The sequence below is a fragment of the Ceratotherium simum genome, chromosome 17 (assembly GCF_057802395.1).
Source record: "Ceratotherium simum simum isolate JZ-2026a chromosome 17, ASM5780239v1, whole genome shotgun sequence".
NCBI classification, from domain to species: Eukaryota; Metazoa; Chordata; class Mammalia; order Perissodactyla; family Rhinocerotidae; genus Ceratotherium; species Ceratotherium simum.
In genome coordinates this window covers 18,378,634-18,403,557 of record NC_141916.1, presented here as the reverse complement: position 1 = coordinate 18,403,557, position 24,924 = coordinate 18,378,634, and the positions used below count along the sequence as shown (strand labels likewise).

The window sequence follows — 24,924 nt, the reverse complement described above, 5'->3', positions numbered from 1 at the left end:
AGAACTTCTTTTTTTCTAATTCCACACAGACACATCTTCAGCCTCCGAGGATGAGGGCTCTCTGAGACGCCAAGCTGCGCTCTCTGCTGCCTTGCAACAGAGCTTACAGAATGCTGAGTCCTGGATCAACCGTTCAATTCAGGGATCGTCCACTTCTTCATCTGCATCTTCCACGCTGTCCCATGGAGAGGTCAAAGGAACCACTGGGTCTCTAGCTGATGTATTTGCCAATACTCGAATAGGTAGGAGCTGAATCTACCCAAGAAGCCCAAATTATGTTCCATTTGGCTCCTAGTATCCAGGAAATAGTTGATGCTTTGTATTAGGTTTTTTAGAGTGGCTTTAAAAAATAGAATCAGAAAGAACATGACAGTTAATGAAGCAATAAGGAAACACCAGGAGTACATTTGGAATGATAGGTACCATCTGCATTATTGGTGCATAGTATTGCCCACCTGAAGCCATAGCTATTTCCATAAGCAATACTCAAGCTGCAAGATATAACACCAGTCTTAGCATGGGTTTATCCCCATTGAAGAATACTCCATCTGTTAAAAGGTGTTAAAATATATAACATCTTAGATTTTCCCAAGATTGTTGTCTACATTCTCTCAAACAAAAAACATTAAACCCAAGCAAATTCTGCACTAAGACAATATCAGTGAGGCCTTGTTGTCTTTAGCATAAAGACTGGATTTATTGTCCTTGCTGCTGTGTTATTGCTACATGTGGAGTGTGCAGGCTGAGGATGTTGGTACTCTGAGAGCTGCCACCTGCTGCTGATGCTTCTGTGTGGAGTGTAGCTTTTGCTTGGCTCTGCTTTATGTCTGTCTGTGTGTGTGTGTGTGTGTGTGTGTGTGTGTGTGTGTGTTTTAAGAGTTTGTGACATCTGCAGATAAAGATAGAGCTCAGATCTCTGCTTTTGCTTAATTGGTTGGTGCACATTGCACTAAGTGATGTATGTGAACATCATGTGTCTGTGATATTTGCTGTCTTAATTTTCATATCAGTGACCTTTCTGTATCACCTTACATATATCTTTATTGTATCACTTGACTTCTGAAAAGAAAAACTCAGAAAATTTTCAGTTCCAACCTGTAATTTTTAAAGAAAATATCTACCTTGAGGGTATGATTGCCCTTATTAAAAAGCCAAGTGCCGGCAGCTGGTGGCTTGTCCTGCACGCACAGCTCTGCCCTGTAATTCACTGAACACCCTAAAGCAACTACAGAGGCGCATGCTCACCACCTCTCCTATTTGGAGGGTAAGCAACAGAGCCAGGGTTGGGTCAGGTGTTTACTCCTACATTTGTCTAAAAGAAAGCAGTTTCACTTGTTAAAAATGTTGTCCTGATACCCAGTTAACTTTATCTGCATTTTTGTTAACAAGATGATTTCCTCTGACTTCATATTTTTCTACTGCTTCTACTACTCTGTGAAACATTGTTCAGGCACTCACAGAAACCATTGTATCCAACATTATTGCCTTTTGGATGTTGGTTCTAACAGAAGTAATTCATTTTTCTAATAGAAAAATTTGAAAATACAGATAAAAGAAAAATAAAATAACTTATAAACCTACTTCCTGTGGATAACATTTTAGTGTTATCACTTCAGTGTATATTCTTCTAAAGACTTTATTTGCATATAAATGGATAGGGTTTTGGTTTTGTTTTTACAAAAATGAAATTGTACTAAATATAATGTTCATAACCTTCTCTTAGCAGTGTATCACAAACATCTTTTATATCATTAATATAGAATTACACTGTTGTTTTTACAGTTTCAAAATATGCCACTGCATGGTTGTGTCCAGGTTTATTCGGCCGTTCCCCTATATTGGACATTTAAGTAGTATCTGGTTTTTTACTCTTATAAAAACTGCCGGAATGAGCATCCTTGAACACACAACGTGTGTGCATTTGTCTGATTATTTCCTTAGGATGTATTCCTATAGGAATTACTGGGTCAAACAAAAATGTCTATTTTTAATGCTTTGTTATCCCCTTATCCTACAGAAAGGACATACTGCAATATGCTTGTGCTAGTATATTGAAAACTTTAAAAACTATTAAACTAGTAATTAGAGACTTGAGGGGCATACAGACCTTACTCCCAAATTGATTTTAGAAATTGTTTACATTATGATTTTTTCCTTTTTAGTTTTGAGTGGCTTTTCGTTATTCTTGTGAATTGTATATTTTTCTTCTCCTAATTTTCTTTTTCTTACTTCCCCAGATGTTTTCTTCTTCTAAGTTTTTTGTAACATATCCCTGTTGAATGGTTCTCTTCCAACTTATACCATTCAGTTTCTGTATATTAAGAATGCCTACGTGAAGCAGAGTACCATAACACTATTTCATCACGCTTAGAACAAGGGAAGAACCTTGTCTGTCAAGGAGATCCAAGTAGCCTCTGGGTTATTTTATAAAAATTAGAAGTGGACTTTATCTGGTTTTCTTCATCTGGGAACTTGAGTGATCTGACCCACTCCCAAGACATAATTTCGGTCTCCAGTGGAAAAGGAAACATTATGGATAAATCAACATAAACATGAAGAAAAGCTCAAGAGACTAGAATATTAGTAGCCATTGTGATCATACTCACTTTGGTTTCGTTTTGAAGTCACTTGCAATTTTTATTTTATTATGATTATTTTTATAACATTGGGTTTCTACGAGACTTTCTGTGTAGAAAAGAATGTTTTTGAGAAACATTTGATATGTGATTTGATCTTATTAAGGCTATCCAAGTTCTTGAAAATAATAATTTTGGAAAGCTGATATGCCCTGGCTTAACCTCTTGCTCTCTCATTATGTCTTGTTAGTAGATTTGGATTTGAAAGGTTGTTTGACAAGAGCTAATGCCTGATTTATGTAGTTTTTTTCCTTGTTAAAAACCACAAAAGATTTGAAGGTTCTTACTTTTCCTGCTAATGTAATATATAATTCTAAACTTTGTTTTCTCCCCTCTTAGAGAATTTCTCTGCTCCCCCTGACGTCACTACAACTACCTCTTCTTCATCATCATCTTCCTCAATACGCCCAGCAAATATTGATCTGCCCCCCTCGGGAATAGTTAAAGGCATGCACAAAGGATCCAACAGGTCCAGCCTTATGGATACAGCTGATGGTAGGGAGTTCTTTTGGGTAGCTAAAAAGGGAATATTAGTTAAACTGGAAAAATTCAGATTATAAACAGTAACACCTGACTGGTCCAGCGGTTACAGAACTACACCGTGGTGGACCCACTAACATAAGTCATCTTGAACGCCCTCTGTCCATCAGTCGGCACTGTGGCAGCACTGACACTTGTTCATACTCAGTCTATACTTTCAAAAGATGCTTTGAGCAAAAAAATAAGTATGGAAAAAGAAAAGAACGCTATAAGAGAAAGGTTAGATGAAGAGATTGAACAAGATTAGATGAAATCTTTAAGCACTGTATTAATAGTAGTGCCATATTTGTTCGCTATTGTCATAAAACTTGTTATGTATGTATTTGTACCTATTTGGTCCAGTTGAAATAGAATGAGACTGTGGGCAAAGCCCAAATATCATTAGAAATAAAAGCTCCTAAGAGAATTGAGGAACTAAAATATCCCTAAAATCAACTAATTTTGACTTACCATTTTTTCCGTTATAGGTGTTCCTGTCAGTAGCAGAGTATCCACAAAAATCCAGCAGCTTCTCAACACTCTGAAACGTCCCAAAAGGCCTCCCTTAAAAGAATTTTTTGTGGATGACTCTGAAGAAATTGTGGAAGGTAGTAGTAATAATACCAAAAACATATATTCCTTAAACATTTCTTAAGCAATTACTACATGTCAGGTACTGTGGGATTTAAGGATGAACAAGGCATCATTTTTGGTTGAAAGAGTTCATAGTTGTCTGCTCTTTTTTCCCTAAAGATCATTTATATTTTAAATCTCAGATGAAAATAAGGAGGGAGGGAAAGAGATAACTATGAAGCATAGAACTGTCCTTGGAAATATGCTCTTTGAAATTAGGAACTTTCCCAAATACATAATTTTTAAAATTATTTATATTTGACATTATCCTAGAATAGAGATGTCGTATCCTAGAATACAATCTCAAAAGTTGGCCCATCTTTTTTGATATAACATAGTCCTTTCATTAAATCAGCCAGTCAGCATGTGTGTATATGTATCTGCCTTCTACAAGACAACATGGTGGATGGTGAAAAAGGTTCATGAAAATACAGTCACTTCCTTCTTCCTTCATGTTGTTTACAATTTAGACTGGTGCTAAACTAAATACTTATGAAAACCGAGCTTTGCCGATAAGTATGTATCAACTCATATAGACAGTTTAGAGAAGGGAGGAAATCACTTCCATCTCTGTGGTTAAGGAAGGCTTCATAGAAGAAGTGGTAACAGTCAGTGATTTATTCATTCAGTAACTTAAAAAATATCTATGGATGAAATCATATGATGTCTAGAATTTAATAGGAAGGATTGAGAGGGGAGTGCTTGGGAGTCGAGATGGAATGAGGGTGGCCATTTGATAATTATTGAAGCTAGGTGACGGATATATCTACCTAACAAAAGAACTAAGCCTTGGTGCTTTGTATTCCATTTTTACATCCTGAGACTAATACTGGGCTTTGATCACATCAGACCTGTTAATGGAACGAGGCGCATTAGTAGACTAGATCCCCTCTTAGCCCACTTATGCAGCAGGAAGCAACAAGCAACCTGAGGTACAAGATTAAGGTGAATTTCTGTTTCTTTAGGAGTCACTAACCTCATTGAACTATGGACATCTTTCTTGATGCACTGATGTTCAAGATGCTCATGCCAGTAATAGCCTCTCCAGTCTTTTTAGCACTGTGTATTGACCAGGCAAATGAAGGTCAAAGTTTAATAGATATCATACTTGAACAATTTTCTTTGGCAGAATAGAGCTAACAGCTTTCCACTAATTGTAAATAGGCAACAATTGTTTATTCGAATAATGATTGCCTTTAGAAAAGAAAATTACCCCTATGTGTTTGGAAGTCTGAAAGAATGTGCCCTAGGGTCTGCATTGAGGCCTAGTGGATGGCAATAATGTGCAGACTTTTATGACCAGAAGACTATGCCTACCATATATACAGTCTTCCCATAAAAACAAAACTAGTTAGAATTAACCTTTTTTTTTTTTTTTTTTTTACTTAGACTATGCCTACCATATATACGGTCTTCCCATAAAAACAAGTTAGAATTAACCATGTTTTTTTTTACTTAATCTAGTGGTTTCGGGTCTGGAAATATACAAAGTAGAAGGGCAGCTGAAATGTTCTTTACCTAGGTCAGTGAATTGGGAAGTGAAACTATTTCATTAGTTTTATGTCAGTAGAAAATGAATTAAGACATTTTAAGTAAATTTCCCAAATCTGTCATTAAATTGAAGAGTAAAATACAATTTATTTTGTATTTCATTTCCCTTTCTAATGCTTGTTGCTCATTCTGTCTGTTCTCCCTTCTATGGCTCTCCTCTCTTCTGTTCACCTGGCTGATTCCTACCCTTCCTTTAAGACTCAGCTCAGGCATTACCTCCTCCAGGTGGGGTACCCTAGCTCCTGAGCTGGGTGCTGTGGCTCTCTTCTGCCCTCTCTGTACGTATTTCTGTCATGCACTGCTCGTGTGTATTTAGCTCCGTGTATGAGTGTGTGTCCCCATTGCACTCTAGGTGCTCCTGGAGGCCGTGGACTCTGTGCTGCTTGCACCTCCCGTCATTACAAACAATACGTGTTTGTTCAAGGAATGATATGTGCAGTGGTTATTTTCTCAATGTTTATCACATCCTGTGCACGTAATTGGCACTCAGTAAATACTTGACTTTTTGTTCCATGTGTAAATTATCTTTGCTGCTACGAAAATGTAGGATTTTTTTGCTTTTTATTTGAATAATACTTGTTTATTACAGAAAAATTAAGAGGACTTGAGTTTTATCTATATGAAAGAATATGAAATATTATTCACCTCCAGTTTCTGTAATACCATGTTAATAATCTGGCGTGTTTTTTTCTCTCCCAAATTCAGTTCAGTTTAATTAAAACTGATTGAGCAACCGTTGTGTATTAGGACTGTAGGCAGTAAGAGGAATAAGAACTATGCCTTCTCTCAAAAACTGTCAGTCTCGGGCCAGCCCCAGTGGCCTAGTGGTTAAGCTTGGCGCTCTCCACTTCAGCAGCCTAGGTTCAGTTTCTGGGCACGGACCTACACCACTTATTTATCAGAGGCCATGCTGTGTTGGCGGCTCACATACAAAATAGAGGAAGATTGGCACAGATGTTAGCTCAGGACAAATCTTCCTCAGTCAAAAAAAAAAAAAAGCTGTTAGTCTTAAGGGGAAAAAATTCGTACGGTAGTAATAGAAGCCCTTGAGAATTCTCAATGCTTTAATAAGGATGGACCACCACATAGTGTGGGAGCGCTAAGAAAGGAATGGTTGGAGACAGCTTCCCAGGGAATGTGCTGTTTGAGCTGCATCCTGAGAAGGATGAGGATGAGTTCATTAGGAAGCAAAGGGGTTGGCAATATGAGATGTGTACAAAGGTATGGAGACGTGGAAGGAACATTGTCATTCATGCCCATTATCTGTTTGAGTCTAATAATGACCCTGTGGTATAACTGTAACCATCCCCATTTTACAGATGAGGAAAAATGAGGCTCAGGTAACTCAGTTTGCCTAAGGTCACACTAGTAAAAAGTGAATGTAAACTTGAGTTTTCTGACTCAACAGTTCAGTGCTTTTTTATTAAACATAACATGGTGAAGTGGAACCTGGCTGTCTAACATTGGACGTAAACTCTTTAGTTTAAAAACAAGTTTACTAAAAATTATAAAATGGCTTAAAGGAAATTTATACTTTGTGCTTTTCTGTGTGTTCAGTGATTTGCTTTGTCAGGGTCAGGATTTGTTTATTGCATAAAATATATTAAATATGATTTTACAATTATGGAGAAATGAAGTAAAGCCCAGTTTGTGGATTACCGTTTCTAATGACGTCCTTTCTTTTCTCAGAGTGAGTTTAAACCAGACAAAGATGAAGAGAAAGAGGAAATGTATTTGAGATTAGAGACCTAAGCTGTGGTTAGTTGGTACTTGTACTTATTTCAGATCTTATTTTCATAACCATTGGGGTTTTTTTGGTACAGTACCTCAACCAGACCCCAACCAGCCCAAGCCTGAGGGACGGCAGATGACCCCTGTGAAGGGAGAGCCCTTGGGAGTCATCTGTAACTGGCCACCTGCTCTTGAGTCTGCCCTGCAGCGCTGGGGCACCACTCAAGCCAAATGCCCCTGTCTGACTGCACTGGACATGACAGGGAAACCAGTTTACACTCTTACATATGGTGAGTTGACAGACTCCAGCCCCTCCCTTTTCTCCTAATAATTCCTCAGATCATCATGGGGAGTGTTTTTATCTTGATATTTAGTAGTTGCTGGTCATTGTGTTTCAATAGCTCTTTTAAATTGAAGAGAATTTTAAGTTCTAAGTACATCTTTTGCCAAATATTTTCATTTGCTAAAGTGACATTTACAATCCAGCTAATATTTAAAAGAGCAAAAAGAAGAAAGAGACTTTGTAGATCCACTAATGTTTTAACGGGGAGGATTTTAGGAAGACATTTGGGCAACATTAATGGTGTATGGTGAAAATCAGATATAGTTTTATCTAAAAATTGAAAATGATTACTCTGTAGATCTTTATCGTTTACTTCATCCTGCCTCTTGCTTATAATAGGCACAAAATTCTATAATGATCAAAGAATCAGTACTTTTCCATTTAGTTTTACATCCCAGCTAACGTTTTTATTTTTCTTTTTAAAATAACTTTTTAAAGTAACTTACTTTTCTTTTATAAACTCTTTTAAAAATAACTTCATTTTTCTTTTTCTTTTAAATAACAAGAAGGTGAGATTTTGTACTAGTTTATTCAAACAGATTCCTTTTTCCCTTCACAAGTGGGGCATGTTGTCCATAGACCTAGATATAGAATAATTTTAGAGGACAAATAGTTATTTAAGGAATTTTGCGGATTGACATGAATTTAAAACTTAGATGCCCCTCTGAATGCGTTGTATGTAAAACTAACATATCTATTCAAAATAACGTGATTTCTCTTTCACTTTCTTCATAATCTAAAATAAGAATTTCTAAGGGTGGTTGGGGGGGAGGGAGGAGGAAGGGGGAAAGAATAGGGTTTTTCCCCTAGAACAATTTTTAGTGTTCATTTCAGAAGCTGTGTATTAATTTCATCCATATAACTCTTACAGAAAACAGTCAGCTGGCCAAATCTTTACACGTTTATTTAACATCTATGACTATATCCACGTTTCACATAGTTAATTTTCATTTTACTGTCTGTTTTCACTGAAGTACAGTGGTATGGAATGCTTAATCGTTTGAGTCATACTTTTGCTTTGTAGTTACTTCGTCTCTCATACCATATATGTAAGTGGTTCTTCAGAAAAAGCTTATAACAGAAGTAGTCCTCTGATTTTCAGTCCTGTGATAAAAAATTCTTTCCTTCCCTTTAAATGTGATCAGCGCACATTGAATTATTTCTAAAGATACTCAGATTACTTCAGAAAAGATTTTGAAATACTATTTAAACCAGAATGAGCTTCCGGTGATGTTTTCTTTTTGCTTGGAGGCGGGACTGGCTTTCCTAAACTAGAGTGAATATAAAGTGTTTTGTGGGAGGGGGCTCTTTGTGTGTTGGGTCGATGCTTGTCTATGCGTCATTTGGCAGTGGCCACTGTCTTATTAAATGTGCTGATGAGCTGAAGGCCTTCTCTCGGAGGTAGACCTGTGTTTTTCTATATGGCTATTTTCTTTTCTTTTTCCAGGAAAGTTGTGGAGCAGAAGTTTAAAGCTGGCCTACACACTGCTTAATAAACTGGGGACCAAAAATGAACCTGTATTAAAACCTGGAGACAGGGTAATTGGTTTTTTGGTTTTAGGGAGGTGATAGTTTATTGTTTTCTAATATGCACCTTCTGGATTTTTAATGTACGACAGCATAATTTATATAAGTCTAGTTCTTGGAAAATGAAAATGATTTGATTCCAATCCAGGTTAGCCCAATGCCTGGTGATAATTCCTGCATTCATAGATTGAAGGAAATTCATGTGTCCCTTCCTGTAGCTGCTAATCAATAAACTCTTGAAGTGCTAACAAAAAGAAAGAAACCTAAGTCTTTCTGGAAATAAATGTTTCAATATTTAGACAACAAAAAAGCAGTGAAGTTTACTCTCTGATTTTTTTTTCTTTAAAAAATAAAACTTTTGAAACAATTTTCTGTGGTTTTATGTAGAAAGAGAGGGAGACTCATGTTACTTCTAAGAAGAAACAAATTGACGTTGTTTAATTTCTTCTTTAATTGGAGATGACATTAAAAAAATTTTTTTTAATTTTTGAGGAGTTTTTCCTATTAATGACTTTCTAAATATGATTACTTCTTACCATCAGACATTCCTTTTCATTTGAAATTTGTGGAATGAAACACCAACTACACAACAGAATTCTTTTTAGTAGGCTTATGATTACAGAATCTCCTAAACTAGCCTTTTTTTTTTTTTTTTTTTTTTTGGTGAGGAAGATTAGCCCTGAGCTAACATCCGTTGTCAATCCTCCTCTTTTTGCTGAGGAAGATTGGCCCTGGGCTAACATCTGTGCCCATCTTCCTCTACTTTACATGTGGGACACCTGCCACAGCATGGCTTGATAAGTGGCGTGTAGGTCCATGCCTGGGATCTGAACCTGCGAGCCCCGGGCTGCTGAAGCAGAGCGCGCGAACTTAACCACTACGCCACCAGGCCGGCCCCCTGAACTAACCTTTTAAAGATACTTGTGCATTGTGGCAAAGGGCATCTAAAGGATGACTTCCACTTAGAAATGTGACGCATGGGTGTTTCCTAATCCTCACTGAACCCAGAAAGGTAATTTTGTGTCTTCCTAGCAATGTGGACACTTGTGTGCAGGAAAGGAATGGGTTGTTTAAATATCTTGTGGAATTAGTTTTTTTTGGAACCCTAGAAGGTTTAGAATTGAACTTATCTTGAGAGTGAGTTAAGAGAATTTGAAAGCAAAAGAAGGGAAAACAAGAGTCTGGTGACATAATTAAGTTTCAAATGTTAATCTATGAATATCCAAGCCAAGTAGCAGACTCCACAATAATAGTGGCTTCTATGTTTTTGCATTCCTTGAGTAAATTAAGTCAGTTATCCCTGTGATGCATTACAGGTTGAGATCACAGGTTTGAACATATTATAGAAGTTTCACTGTTTGTCTTTCATAGATGAATTAACTTTATATCCATAATGGTTACTGCCATTTTGCTTATACCTATAACCAAATGCCTTCATGCTTAGAATACTTGCTTTGTTGGTTAAGTGAGTAAGGATTAATACAATGAATTTGTTAAAGGGTAAGAAACCTTAGGTTGGCTCTAAGGTGGTAGTCGAGTCAATCAGTGCTTGCAGATTCTCTCTGAGAGTTGTAAGGCTTATTCTTTAATATGCTGATCTATCTAGAGAGATCCATTACATTTATTTTACTATGTTAGCCCTGCACTAAAGTAAATTGCCTTCGGTTTCACAACTAATTAACTTACTACTTAAGGTGAGTTGTTTACTGCTAAATCACCAATAGAATTGGTGAAAAATTCTTATGATGATGATGAATTGCATTGTATAGTTCCCAAAATGTGTCTAGTATAATCATGGGGACGACAGAGATCCTTCTCAATAACTTAATTTCCTTTGGGCTATTAAATAGTTTGATTTATTGTGTTCATGATAAATGTTATACATAACAAATGTGTATCTTTGAGAGTGACATTGAACATGTTAGTCTGTTTTTATTCCTCTGTTATTGAATGTCATTATGCATTTTAGGTAGCCCTGGTTTACCCCAACAATGATCCAGTCATGTTTATGGTGGCTTTTTATGGATGTCTCCTGGCAGAAGTGATTCCAGTGCCTATAGAGGTACCTCTTACCAGAAAGGTAACATTGCTAAATTTAAGAGAAATGTAGCCTGATGTGACATGGTGGGTGTCAGGTTCTTAGATTGAATGACTCAGTCACGACATTAGAAACAGTCTGATCATTTTCTTAAGTACTCAACTTCACTTTCTAAAAACATGAAAGTTGTAGACAAATTATTTATTAATATTTATAAGTTTCGTGAAAATAACATGTTTTCAACTAAGGTAGAATTTTTATAGTATTATATATCACTTAAAAATCATGGGGCATAATTGACTTTTCAACAATTACCATTTATAAAGAGTACCACTCTTGCTTCAGAGACTATAGATAATCCACATTTACTAGGTGAGACCTTTTTGTAAAGAGATTTCCTTTAACTGTATCATACGATGTAGGATTTCCATTAAGTCCTGGCACGTTGCTATGCTAGGGTATAGGATTTTATTTTGATAACATATCAGCTCTACTAAAATGAAGTGTATGTAACAAATTTCCAGGTATAACTGATTTCTCTATGAACTGTTTGACCCTAATTTTCTCATGCGGTTATATTATTGAGAGTTGATGATAAAGACGAATATGGTGAAGACTATGGATTTATAAGAAAAAATTTATTTTCTGAAAGGAATATAAAACAAATTGTTAACATCACTGAAACTCTGGTTGATGGGATAGAGTATCTTTAGATTGGTCAGAAAATCATAGGGTTGTTCTTAAGTTATTAAGTTGGCAGTGTTTGTGTGGTTTCATAATGATACTTTTAAGATGATATTTTAATGGAAATACTTGAGACTATATCTTTTTTGTTGTTTTCTCTGCTGTTGTTGTAAGGCTTAAATCTACCTCCTTTAAAATAGAATAGTAAGGAGTATATGGATTTGAGTATAACCGTCCATTCACTTTCATTGTAAATTTGGACATTTGGTGTCCATTTACATTATTTATTTTGTTCTGACCTGAATTGCTTTGCTTTTGAATTTGGGGCTTTGGTTAGATCAAGACAACTTGACCATGTTAGCATTTATTTCATCTGCCTGAAATTAATCTAAAAGAGGAGGATTGCTGACCTTTGAATAAAATGGTCACATTTGGCTGGTAGAATTCATCATTAGCAATGTTGGATTAATAAAATATTTGATTTGAACTCAGGAAATCATTGAATTGTAGAAAGTATTTGGAAGAACATATTGTCGCTGGATTTTGACAATTGCCAGATATCAGTAGGGTTTCATGAATGTTATCACACAAGTGCCAGAGCGTTACGAAGTTACGAAGTGTTAGATTCTGGGCATGAGTCTGCTCACGTTCGCTCCCCTACCGTGCTCATTATCTTTTCTCCGCAGGATGCTGGAGGGCAGCAGATTGGCTTCTTGCTAGGAAGCTGTGGTATTGCCTTAGCCCTTACCAGTGAAGTTTGTCTAAAGGGACTGCCAAAAACCCAGAATGGAGAAATTGTACAGTTTAAAGGTTAGTAATATTTGTACCTGAATTATCAGTTAAAAGTTAAAGCTGCGTGTTTTAATTTAATAATAGCTAAGTACTTAACATATATTTTCTTATTTAATTCTCACAATCCTATGAAGTAGGTACCATTATTATCCCCATTTTACAGGTGAGGAAACTGAGACACAGAGAGGTTAAGTAACTTGCCCAAAGTCACAGCTAATAAATGGCAGAGCAGCGATTTGAACCCAAATCTGATTCCACAGCCCACACCCTTAACCTTTATGCTGATGGTTGGAAAAAGCTACCACTCTGTTCACTAAAGCTAAATGCTACATGTAGAGACAGAGGATAGACCACTAACCTCAGTGGACTTCCACTGCCAAATGGACCTCCCAGTTGTTGAGGTAATGTCAAGGTCTGGAATTAGCATGTTGAAAGATTGTACTTTTGAAAGAAGGTATAATTGTCTGGTGACTTATCTCTAAAAACTAATAAAAATAAAGTATTTTACTGATTATAAAGTGACCTTGATTTGGTCTCTTGATATTTAAAATGACCAATTCAGTGTGAACTTCTTCCCTTATGGCTTAGGCAATTCAGTTTTTATTTTGGGATTGATTTAGGTTGGCCCCGGCTCAAATGGGTTGTAACAGATTCCAAGTACCTTTCAAAGCCACCTAAGGACTGGCAGCCCCACATCTCACCTGCTGGTACAGAACCAGCATACATTGAGGTAAGTCCTGAGACTAGAACATACATTCTGGCTTTTTCTTTGGCTTCACCTGCTGTCTTACAAAATTTTAAACTAACGTTTTGCAGTTTTAATGTTAGAAATTCCTCCTGGCTTGTTAGATTTCCATCTTTTGGCCTGTGAAATGCCTTGTAGTGGACCTTCTATTCTAATTATTTTTAACATAAATACACGTTTAAGAGAAAGACAGCAAAGAAATCGATCCTGGCCATGTAAGAAAGTTATGAAAGACTTAGAGAAGTACAAAGGTTTAAGAAGTGATTTACTGGCAGAGATATTTCTCTGCTGCTGTGAGGGGGCTGAGTGGGAAGCCAGAGACGGGAGAAATGAGGAGGGAAGACAGCTATGCTTGAAAAGAACAACTGTAACAGATAAAAGATAAAGAGCAAGAGGAAACAAATGGCTAGAGGGTTTGGTATTGAAGGTTAGTGTAGGAACTTGATTGGTTGATAACATGATCCAGTTGAGGGATTAAGTCCTGCTGCATATCAGACACCAGGCTAAGTGCTTTATTTATATTTATTTATTTATTTTTTTGGTGAGGAAGATTAGCCCTGAACTAACATCTGTTGCCAATTGTCCTCTTTTTGGTGAGGAAGATTGACCCTGGGCTAACGTCCATGCCCATTTCCTCCACTTTATATGTGGGATGCTTGCCATAGCATGGCTTGATAAACGGTACATATGTCCGCACCCAGGATCCAAACCTGTGAACCCTGGCCGCTGAAGCAGAGCGCACGAACTTAACCACTATGCCACCGGGCCGGCCCCGAGGCTAAGTGCTTTATTTTCATTTTATTTATTTATTTATTTTTTGGTGAGGAAGATCAGCCCTGAGCTAACATCCATGCTAATCCTCCTCTTTTTGCTGAGGAAGACCAGCTCTGAGCTAACATCTATTGCCAAACCTCCTCCTTTTTTTCCTTCCCCAAAGCCCCAGTAGATAGTTGTATGTCATAGGTGCACATCCTTCTAGTTGCTGTATGTGGGACGCGGCCTCAGCATGGCCGGAGCAGCGGTGCGTCGGTGCGCGCCCGGGATCCGAACCCGGGCCGCCAGTAGCAGAGCGTGCACACTTAACCGCTAAGCCACAGGGCCAGCCCAGGGTAAGTGCTTTAAATGCATTATCTCAATCAAGCCTCACAAGTACCCTGTGAGGTGGGGGCTGTTATTAGACCTGCTTTTAGATGAGAAAAATGAGCTTGAGCAACCAACCATAGGTCATATGACTCAAAAATGGGAGAGCTGGGACTCCAACTCACACCTGTTTCACTCTAAAAGCTATGCCCTTGACTACTCCGCATGCTGCTTGAGACATATTAGTAAATGCTCACCAACTGTTTGCTAAATTAATGAATAAATAAATCAATAAAGTTTTTTAAAAAAGGTTTGGAGGAAAAAATCCACATGTCCTTGAGCCCTGTGGTGATTACTTTGGCTATCAAAGAGAGTGGCAGTAGCTTTGAGAGGTGATCTGGGAATGTTGGATGCAAGGGTTGCTTTGAAAGATGGAAGAGATTTGAGTATGTTTAAATGACAGACAAGTAAATAGGCGATTAAAATACCAAATTTAGCGATCAACTCTCAGTCCATATCATCTCTCAGTGATGACATGGGTCATCACTCCATCCTCCTTAAAACTACTCACCGGCTTCCCTGACTGCTCTCTCTGTTCTCCTGCCTCACTGACCACTCCTTTTCAATCTTCTTTATTAGTTCTTCCTAAAAGGTGAAGGGCCTTTCATTATATGGCCCCTTCTTAGCCCTCTGGCCTCATGTAGAACCATTACCCTCTACATTTCTAGGCTTCTGCTATTCTGAATTAACTTGTAATTTTCACTTGGGACCCTCTTATTACCCACAGGACAAGGCTAGTGAATTTAAAATATCCTGTGGGTAATAGGGTGCTCTTAAAAGGTGATAAGAATAAATATGTTCTTAAAGATTTATCTGGTTTGGTTGAGTTAAGAAGGGAAAGAGGGAGACCAGCTTTTACAGTTATCCAGTTGGGCCCAAGCTCATGGTGATGGGGGTAGAGAAAGCAGATGGAGTTGAGAGACACTAAGGAAGTAGAAGAGGCAGGACTTCGTGACTGACTCTGGAGAGCGAGGAGGCAAAAAAGACTCTCAGGTTTCTGACTTGGGCATCCAGATGGCGCCATCTTTCAATAAGATAGAAAATACAGCAAGAGGAGTCTTCATGGGTGAGGGGTGGGGGTGAAGACAGTCTTGGATACTTTGCGTTTCACAGGACTATGGGTCATTCAAGGGGAACAATTGACTCTATGAATCTGGATGTCTAGAAAGAGGTCTGGGTTGGAGATAGAGAATTAGGAGTCATCAGGAATGTGGTACCCTGATTGAATAAAGTGAAAAGAGAAGAGGAAGAAGAACAAAACTTTCAGGGAATGCCAACATTTAAAAGATGGGCAGAGAAAGTGGAGGGGAGAGAGAGAAGGAATAGGAGAGAGGAGTATCACGAAAGCCAGGGAAGAAGGGTCAAGAAAGGAAGCGTCAGATGTTACAGAAAGGTCTGATAAAATAAAGTATGTGGTGTGTCCTTTTGATTTAACAATTGAAAAAGTTGCTTGGTAAAAGCAACTTGAGTGGAGCATTGAGGTAAAAGCAAAACTATAGTTGACTGATTTGTGGGAATGAATGGGTCATTTCTAGTCTCCCTCTTCCAAATTGGGAGCTTCTGACACACGGGGACGCTGTCTTTCGCACCTTTGATTCTTCAGTGCTGAGTTTTTGATACGGTGCTTCTATTAATGCAGCTCAAGTCTCGTGTTTGTTTTAGCTTCTTTTGCAGCCACTTCACACTGATGACTAATTAAACTTTTAAGAATTTTTCACACATGCTTTTGTTGAGCTTTGTCATTCCCCAATCCTATCTTTGTGTGATTAGAGTTTGGGGCCCAAATGCATAGCCTCAAATATTCATATGAAACAATGTTAAATTCAGCCCATTATCATGGCTTATCTGAGGTTTTTTTTTTGGATTCTAGTTTTGTTATTTGAAATAACCCATTTTATTGTGTTTCTTATGTTTTGTTTTTTGTGTTTTTTCCCCCTAGTATAAAACAAGCAAAGAAGGGAGTGTGATGGGAGTTACAGTGTCCCGCCTTGCAATGTTGTCTCACTGCCAAGCCCTGTCCCAGGCCTGCAATTATTCTGAAGGTCAGACTTCATCCCATGACTGCCCTCATTGTGAGCCTCAGATATACGGGACGACGAGCAGGGTGCTTGGTGATTGGCTTCCAGTTAATGACCAGATTCAGAGGGAAATGTTCTAAGACACATTCTTGGCTTGCTTTTGCTTTCTTCTTTTTCACAAATATGCTGTAATTTAAAGGAACTAAAATTCTGGGGAGACCAAATCTGTACAGCATGATTTCTAGAGTGCAGAAATAGAAAACTAATTAAAACCGTGTGTTTATTAGCTGCGGAATATCAGTGTCTCCATCTTCCTGTGTATATGGAGCTGCCACCAGCTGTACGTTTGGAGTTAGAGTCAAAGAAATTCACCTACCAAAAAGCACAAATTAAAACACAAAAGTATATTCTCTTTTGTTGAACTTTAGATGTGTTGATATATATTGTGTAATAACTATTTGCCTTAGAATATTCTTTACAATATTAATTTTTTTAGTGTTTTATTTTCCTTTCCTAGAATGAAATAAGTTAATACATCTTCACTATAGAGCAGCATTATTGCCTGGTAATATATATATAAAATAATGTTATATATATATAATGGAAGCAATAAAAATGCCAAAAAATAAGGATTGATTAAATTATAATACATTCATATAATGGGTTATATACCCTGAGGCATTAAAACTCATGTTCTTGAATATTAAAGATATAGGGAAATTGTTTCAATATATCGTTAAGTGGAAACAAATTAGATACAGAGCAGTGTATGACAATTTTATGTTAGATATCTTTCTGTATATAAGTATGCTTAAAAATAGATATGTGTATATATAGATAAAATATACAGATATATGTACACAGCAACATTTTTAATTTTCTCTAGGAAGTATAATTTTTTACATGTGTTTGTGAAACTTCCAAAGTTTCTAAAATAAACACATGTTCTGTATATAATTAGGGAGAAAATATTATCTCTTGGAAGACAGTGCCTAAGTTATAAGGAATTTCAAACTCGTTGTCTCTTCTTTCACCACATCACCCTATGATCAGCTCCCCAGCCAGTTTGAGGGGACCCTCAAGTAATCAGAAGATCCTGAGAGCTTTTAGTAATTTCTTTAAAAGTACCAAATCAGTTGTTTAATAGAAGTAAGTGACATGACTTTGCTACTTAACACTAAAGATGATTTCCTTATGTTTTTTCCTATTTTTTCTATTTTAGGGGAGACAGTAGTAAATGTTTTAGACTTTAAGAAGGATGCCGGGCTGTGGCATGGCATGTTTGCGGTAAGCTCCTCAGAATTAAGGCCTTTAGTGTAAATTATGCTTAGGATTCAGGTGAGTATGCGTGCTATGTAACCAGAGCATCTCTCAGTGCTTGATTGAAATTTAAGCCCTCAAAAGATCAATAATATTTTCCAGAAGAATTTAATTTTGTAATACAAACAGTAAGTTTTTTAAAGGAGAAGGTAATTCTGTTTTTTCTTCATGTGTAGTTGGGCATACCCTTCACATAATATTGTGGGGGAGAACTGAGGATCAAAAATTATAAAAACATCTGCTATGATGGCTCAAAGCCTAAAAGATTCTACAAATGACTATACATTTATTTATGATTAAAAAAGTATGTTTGAGATTTTCCTCTTCTCTTTTCTGAAGGAAGGATTACATACATATATTTAGAACTTGGCAACTGTGGTTAATAACATCTAGCCTTTCCATGGGACAAAATGTATAGAACGACTGCATGCTGCAGTTAAAGAATAGAGTAACAAGGGAGATCAGGCTACTTTCTGTAATAGAGGAAACAGAAGATGAGTTCCTCTCAGCTCTGGCATCAAGGCCATTTTTATGGAAGAGGTGACAGCTGAGTTGGACTTTATATGGCTAAATTTTATCCATTTTTCAGAGATATTTTTGAGGTGGAGGTAGAGAGAGGGGACATTTCAAGTGAGAAAAGCTATCATATGTAGCAAGCTGATTGGGAGTGGGGAGAGAGAAGAGAGACAGATTCTAGAATTAGAAAGGACCTTTGAGAGGATCTCATTCACCTTCCTTACGCATTGCAGGAGTCCGAGAAGGAGTAGAAAATGAAGCATGGGGGAAGAGGAGGAGGGTCCCTTTTCACCCAGGACCCCTCAAATTAGTAAGGGCCTCATTCCTTGAGTATACATACTTTATGGCTCTTTTCTGAAGCCCTTCCCATTTTGTTTTTTATCAGAGGTTAAAAAACCCTTGTGAGAAGTTAGGGGGATCTTCTCCTTGTGATACAAAGAACGAGATAGGGACATGTGTGAAGAATTAGTTATAAAAACTCTTCTTTACCTGAAATACAAACGTTTGTCATCATAGCTGGAAAACTTGGGTTGGGGAGGAAAAAGAGGTTTATAATGGTATCTTGGTTTGTTTGGGCCACTTAGGTGGTGAACAAAATGGCCAGTCTAAATACCAAGACTTAGTTTCTCTGCCGGGCTGAGTCTCTTTGGAGACAGGAAGTCCTGGGTATGTTTGGTTTGGGTGGCAGGAGAGATACCAGATTGCGTGACTCCCTCAGCTCCCTCGGCTTTATCTACCCAAATGCCTAACAGGTCTGGGCAGGATCTCCTGTAAGCAACAGGGAAACTTTGATTTCTTGCTTTGTAATACCCAAGCCTTTGTGGTATGTGGTGAACATGAGCATGGTGAAGGCACTTGGTGGGTTGGAGGGCAGTTTGGCGGTATCTGCTCAATTTAAAAAGCATATATCGTAAGGCCCAGCATTACCACTTTTCTCTGTCTACCCTGGAGAAACACTTGCACACGTGCCGAGGGAAGTGCGTATAAAGGTGTTCCTTGAAACATTGTTTGTAATAGCGAAAAAATGGTCAGTAATAAAGAAATGCCTAAATAAATTGAGGTATAGTCATACTATGGAATACTATGCAGCGGTTCAAAAGAATTATGTAGATCTCTTATACTGATGTGCATAGATTTGGCTCTAAAACAATTTAAGTGAAAAAAAGCAAGTTGCAGATATATGTGTAATATGATGTCTTTTATCTTAAAAATACTTTTACATTTCTATGGGGACAAATACGTATGTAAATACATAGAAAAAGGACTGGAGGGACACATGCCAGATTCATAACAGTGATTATCTCTGAGGAGGAGCGGAGGGAACCAGATTTGAGGGTAGGTAGCAGAGGAGACTTCAACTTGAAAGTTAATATTTCAGATTTTTTTTAAAGAGCATGTATTTGAGTATTACTTGTATGATTAAAATCGTTAACAAAATATCAGTTCAATTTTAAAATGCTAAGTATGTATTAGGTGTTGGTTACTTTTTATCTTTCTTTGCTTTTCAGAATGTGATGAGTAAGATGCATACAATTAGCGTACCCTACTCTGTTATGAAGACTTGCCCTCTCTCTTGGGTCCAAAGAGTACATGCCCACAAAGGTAGTTACACACAGCATCTAAGCTTCCGTTATGTGACTGTTGGAACCAAGATTTCAGGGATTTTCAAATTTCTCTTCCAGAGACATAATTCTATGCCTAGGTGGCTTGATGAATTTTAGAGTTCAGTTACTATAAAATTAGGTATGTTGTCTATTTCATCTCACTTGATGTCCTTTCTTAAGAATTGAGATGAATTTGCCTGAATCTGAGCCCTGAATTAGATTTTTTGGGTGCTTTGGGGTTCAAAGCTTCCTGGGCTGGGATATGTAGCCTACCTACAGGTCACAGTGAGCAAAACAATTGTGTGTCCAGTCAGTCGCTGCTGCCTCAGAGCACCTGGCACAATTTCTTTGAAACATTTTTTATTTTCTCTTAGTGAAAATGATGATCTCTAAAATAAGTAAAAATGTTTTTATTATAGTATATTAAATATCTACCAAATTTAGGGTGTATGTCTGTGTTAACTTTATTCCTTTTGAATTTATAGCCAAGGTAGCTTTAGTGAAATGTCGAGACTTGCACTGGGCTATGATGGCCCATCGGGACCAAAGAGACGTGAGCTTGAGTTCCCTCCGGATGTTAATTGTAACTGATGGAGCTAATCCCTGTGAGTATTTCTAGAGTGTGGGTCTGGAACTATCCTTTCCTTTGGTAGGTTGAGGTTTTGACCCCTTTATGTTTTTTTTTTTTCTTTATGAGGAAGATTGGTCCTGAGCTAACATCTCTTGCCAGTCTTCCTCTTTTTTGCTTGAGAAAGATGGTCCCTGAGCTAACACCTGTGCCAGTCTTCCTCTACTTTGTATATGGGACACTGCCACAGCATGGCTTGACAAGCAGTGTGTAGGTCCGCGCCTGGGATCTGAACCCCTGAACCCTGGGCCGCCGAAGTGGAGTGTGTGAACTTAACCACTATGCCACTGGGCCGGCCCCTAAGTATTTTTTTTTAAGATCTGTATTGAGATATAACTCACATACCATAAAACTTATCCACTTAAAGTGTACAGTTCAATGGCTTCGGTATATTCACAGAGTTATGCGACTATCACCATGATCTAAGTTTAGAACGTCATCATCCCCACAAGAAATCCCATACCCCTGAGTAGTCACTCTCCATTTCTCCCCCTCTGTCCCCTAGCCCTAGGCAACTGCTAATCTGTCTCTATAGATTTACCTATTCTGGACGTTGCATATAAAGGCCATCATATTGTATGTGGTCTTTTGTGACAGGCTTCTTTCACTTAGCGTGTTTTCAAGTTCATCCATGCTGTAGCATGTGTCCATACTTCATTCCTTTTTATTGCCATATAATATTACATTGTATAGATATACCACATTTTATTTATCCATTCATCACTCGATGGGTCCATAAGCTTTTTTTTTTTTTTTTTTTTGAGGAAGATCAGCCCTGAGCTAACATCCGTGCTAATCCTCCTCTTTTTGCTGAGGAAGACCAGCCCTGAGCTAACATCTATTGCCAATCCTCCTCCTTTTTTTTTTTTCCCCCAAAGCCCCAGTAGATAATTGTATGTCATAGTTGCACATCCTTCTAGTTGCTGTATGTGGGACGCGGCCTCAGCATGGCCGGAGAAGCGGTGCCTCGGTGCGCACCCAGGATCCGAACCCTGGGCCGCCAGTAGCGGAGCGCACGCACTTAACCGCTAAGCCACGGGGCCGGCCCCATAAACTTTTAAAACCACTCCTTGCTCACTCATTTATATCGTTTTTCTATCATGCAATTAAAATGAACGTTAAGAGGGTGACTTGATGTAACCAAGTGTCTGGACTTGATGAAAATTCCCCTTATCATCAAATCAAAGGAATTTGCAAAAGCTTTTAGAGATCTTACTATGTTACCTGCTTCTCCCCACAAGCACAAACACCCTGAACCACCACACAGTAGGATCAGGTGAAGCCTTAGATACTGTGCTCTTTGTCATAAATGGATTTTGTCAGTAGTCACAGTGATCATCCAGATATAAAACATAGACATGGGGGGCTGGCCCGGTGGCGCAAGCGGTTAAGTGTGTGCGTTCTGCTGCGGCAGCCCGGGGTTCGCTTGTTCGGATCCCGGGTGCGCACTGACGCACCACTTGGCAAGCCATGCTGTGGCGGCGTCCCATATAAAGTAGAGAAAGATGGGCACGGATGTTAGCCCAGGGCCAGTCTTCCTCAGCGAAAAAAAAAAAAAAGAGGAGGATTGGCAGATGTTAGCACAGGGCTGATCTTCCTCACACACACACACACAAAAACATAGGCATGGGATTGACTTTAGTAAGAAACAAGGCAGAGAATATCACATAGAAGAGAATGGAAGTCAGAATATTAGTACTGCACTGGCTAAAATAGTTACTTCAGGGAGAGTTGCTGAGTTCCAAACTGGCTACCTACTGCCTGCAGTGCATCTCTGCTATTGATTGGGCAGTTTGGTGGGAGCAGCCTTGATTCCAAATTGTAACCTTAAATAGTGTCAGTGACCTTTCACGGGCTGGATGAGTATTCATTTGTCCTTGAAACGTATCAACCATCTCACAGGCACAATAACATATTTGTATGGAATTAATGATGTACAATGAGAGTTCTCATGAGAAACAAATATGTTGGCTCTCCATTCTTTACCAGTTTCCTGCAGTAAGGAAAGTCACAATTTCAGCTTTCAAGATGATCTGTTCCACCTCCTTAGGGTCTGTGTCATCCTGCGATGCCTTCCTGAGTCTGTTCCAAAGTCATGGGCTGAAGCCTGAGGCCATCTGTCCATGTGCTACTTCTGCTGAAGCCATGACTGTTGCAATCCGAAGGTACTGTTCAGAATGTCAGTGCTCTTGATGTAATTTACAATTTCGATCAAATGTGCAGTACTTACCAGGCGATGCCGAGGAGTGCTGATTTTCTGCTTCATAAGTCTAAAAGTGGAAAATGACTTTGTAAAGCAGTCTGAAGCATCTCGTTTATTTTTCCCACTCTTGCCTTGAGTGTAACTGGCAAACTGAAAATTTACTTTAATTATTCTCATCTCGTATTTGGGAATTAGTTCTTTTTCTGTGTTGTTGTACTCTTCAAGAATCCTTAGTTAGCAACTTAGACTAGAAATAGTCTGTTCTTGATTGTAGTTTAAGTATAGAAAGTACATATATAGTACACCCAAGCCAATCTGTTCTTAACAACTGATTAAAATTTACTTTTTCCACTTGAGTGAAAGTTGACCATGCTTTGTACATGTAAATTTGATTAATTTGGCATGTTTTTGGTAGAGAAAATGAGGATTTTTGTGTGTGTGGTAGCAAGAGGAAATTTGGTTTCCTACCTATTCATACTTTTTACTTAATATCATTTAATTTGCCAAGTTTGATGAGTTTATGTTGTTTTCAGGCCTGGAGTTCCAGGGGCCCCTTTGCCGGGAAGAGCCATTCTCTCAATGAATGGATTGAGCTATGGGGTCATACGGGTCAATACTGAAGATAAAAATTCAGCACTGACGGTCCAGGATGTGGGACATGTAATGCCCGGTGGTGAGTTCTCAGGAGCACGTTTGGTTTTCCATAAAGATTTATTGTTAGGGATAGTCAAGTCTGATAAAATATGAGATTCAAAACCAGGAATCCAAAATTCAGTACTTAGTCACTTAATTTCTCAAAGCCTCTCTAATGGTTAGGTGATTCTGATTATACTTACCTTCCAGCAGTGTTGTATGATTTAATTGTGAATTCTTCAATTACAGTCGTTCACATGGAAAGCTAAGTACTGAGTGATACTAAAATTGTCTGGTTTTCACTGTAATTGCCAAGACCTTGGGGCTGGCAGAAAGTTAGAGCACACTGCTTTCGTGAGTGTTGGATCTACCTAGGGGTAAATTCATTTAACCTATTTCTTTGGACTTTGCAGTCATTTTTAACAAGTCACTGTCTTTAAAAGCTTCAGTTTGCATCTGTTGTATGTTTTATTTGCTGAATTTTAAAAATTATTTGTTTTTCATTAGGGCTGAAAAATGGAAATTTAAGATATCTTTTTGTAGTGTCAGGTCTATTTTTAACATTCCTGTTTGGTATTCTTACTTAATGCCACTCAGTAAATGCACAACTTCCCTGGGTTCACAAGGATGAGCTGTTATTTTGCAGAAGTTTTCCAGAATCTTTATCCCTTAACTGTGTTTTCTGTACGCTAGGGATGATGTGCATTGTGAGACCCGATGGACCTCCCCAACTCTGCAGAACAGATGAGATTGGAGAAATCTGCGTCAGCTCCAGAACAGGAGGCATGATGTACTTTGGGCTTGCTGGTGTGACCAAAAATACATTTGAGGTACATGATATTAAAGTTTCACAGGGAAACTGTTTGGTGAGGTCAGGGTGTCACCAGGGCAGATAAGCTGGCTGATGGGACATGGCATAATGTCATGGTTGAGAGTGTTACTCTAGAGCTGGGCTGGCCAACTTCGAGTCCTAGCTCTGCCACTCACTGCTGCCCTTGGGTGAGTTGCTTAACCTCTCTGTGCCCCAATTTCCCTATCTTTAAAATGTGAGTAATTATAGTGCCTACCTCATAGGCTTGTTGTGAGAACTAAGTGAGTTAATATTTATAAAGTGCTTGGAATAGCACCTGCCACACAGGAAGGGCTATTGCTTATCTGTTAAGTAAAGAAAGAGTAGGAGGCCTCACAACAATTCACTCTGGTGCATATGCCATGGTTTGAACTTTATAAGCCCCAAAATGTAATTTTGAGACTACAGTGAGAATGGATCCATCTCTTGAGAGTAGACTCCCATTAACGGAGCTCGTAAAGACTGGTGTAAACCAGAATGCCAGGTTCCTGATGAAAAATGAAGAGCTGCCCTGTCACGGGGGCAGATTGCTCCCATTCTTCAGTCTTTCAGACAAATGTTTATTGAGCACCTTCTATGTGTCTGGCACTATTCTAGATGCTTGTGGTACATCAGGAAAACAAACAAAGCTCCTCAAATCACTCATATTCTAGTGAAACTAGCACATTGTTTCCCTGCAGGGGGTTCTGCGTGTGAAGCCAAATTGTGATGAAAGTTGCCTGGTGAGGGCCGGCCCTGTGGCTTGGTGGTTAAGTGCGCGCGCTGCGATGCTGGCGGCCCGGGTTCGGATCCCGGGTGCGCATCGAGGCACCA

The 24,924-nt window shown here is 38.4% G+C and overlaps 1 protein-coding gene across 3 annotated transcripts in view; it reads left to right on the top strand.

Moving 5' to 3' along the window:
- DIP2B (DIP2 acetate--CoA ligase B (putative)) overlaps positions 1-24,924 on the top strand; it is a 212,838-nt gene that overhangs the window by 143,274 nt on the left and 44,640 nt on the right. The window contains exons 5-19 of one of the 3 annotated variants that reach the window (XM_004429014.3): positions 30-242; positions 2,976-3,131; positions 3,644-3,763; positions 7,163-7,360; positions 8,861-8,952; positions 10,910-11,020; positions 12,349-12,472; positions 13,075-13,184; positions 16,279-16,381; positions 17,580-17,644; positions 19,702-19,795; positions 20,283-20,402; positions 22,476-22,590; positions 23,162-23,301; positions 23,955-24,091. In XM_004429014.3, the coding sequence (XP_004429071.1) occupies positions 30-242; positions 2,976-3,131; positions 3,644-3,763; positions 7,163-7,360; positions 8,861-8,952; positions 10,910-11,020; positions 12,349-12,472; positions 13,075-13,184; positions 16,279-16,381; positions 17,580-17,644; positions 19,702-19,795; positions 20,283-20,402; positions 22,476-22,590; positions 23,162-23,301; positions 23,955-24,091 (1,898 nt within the window). Of the gene's footprint in view, positions 1-29; positions 243-2,975; positions 3,132-3,643; positions 3,767-7,162; positions 7,361-8,860; positions 8,953-10,909; positions 11,021-12,348; positions 12,473-13,074; positions 13,185-16,278; positions 16,382-17,579; positions 17,645-19,701; positions 19,796-20,282; positions 20,403-22,475; positions 22,591-23,161; positions 23,302-23,954; positions 24,092-24,924 lie in introns of all 3 variants that reach the window. The other 2 variants (XM_014786452.2, XM_014786451.2) reach the window with 2 other exon arrangements.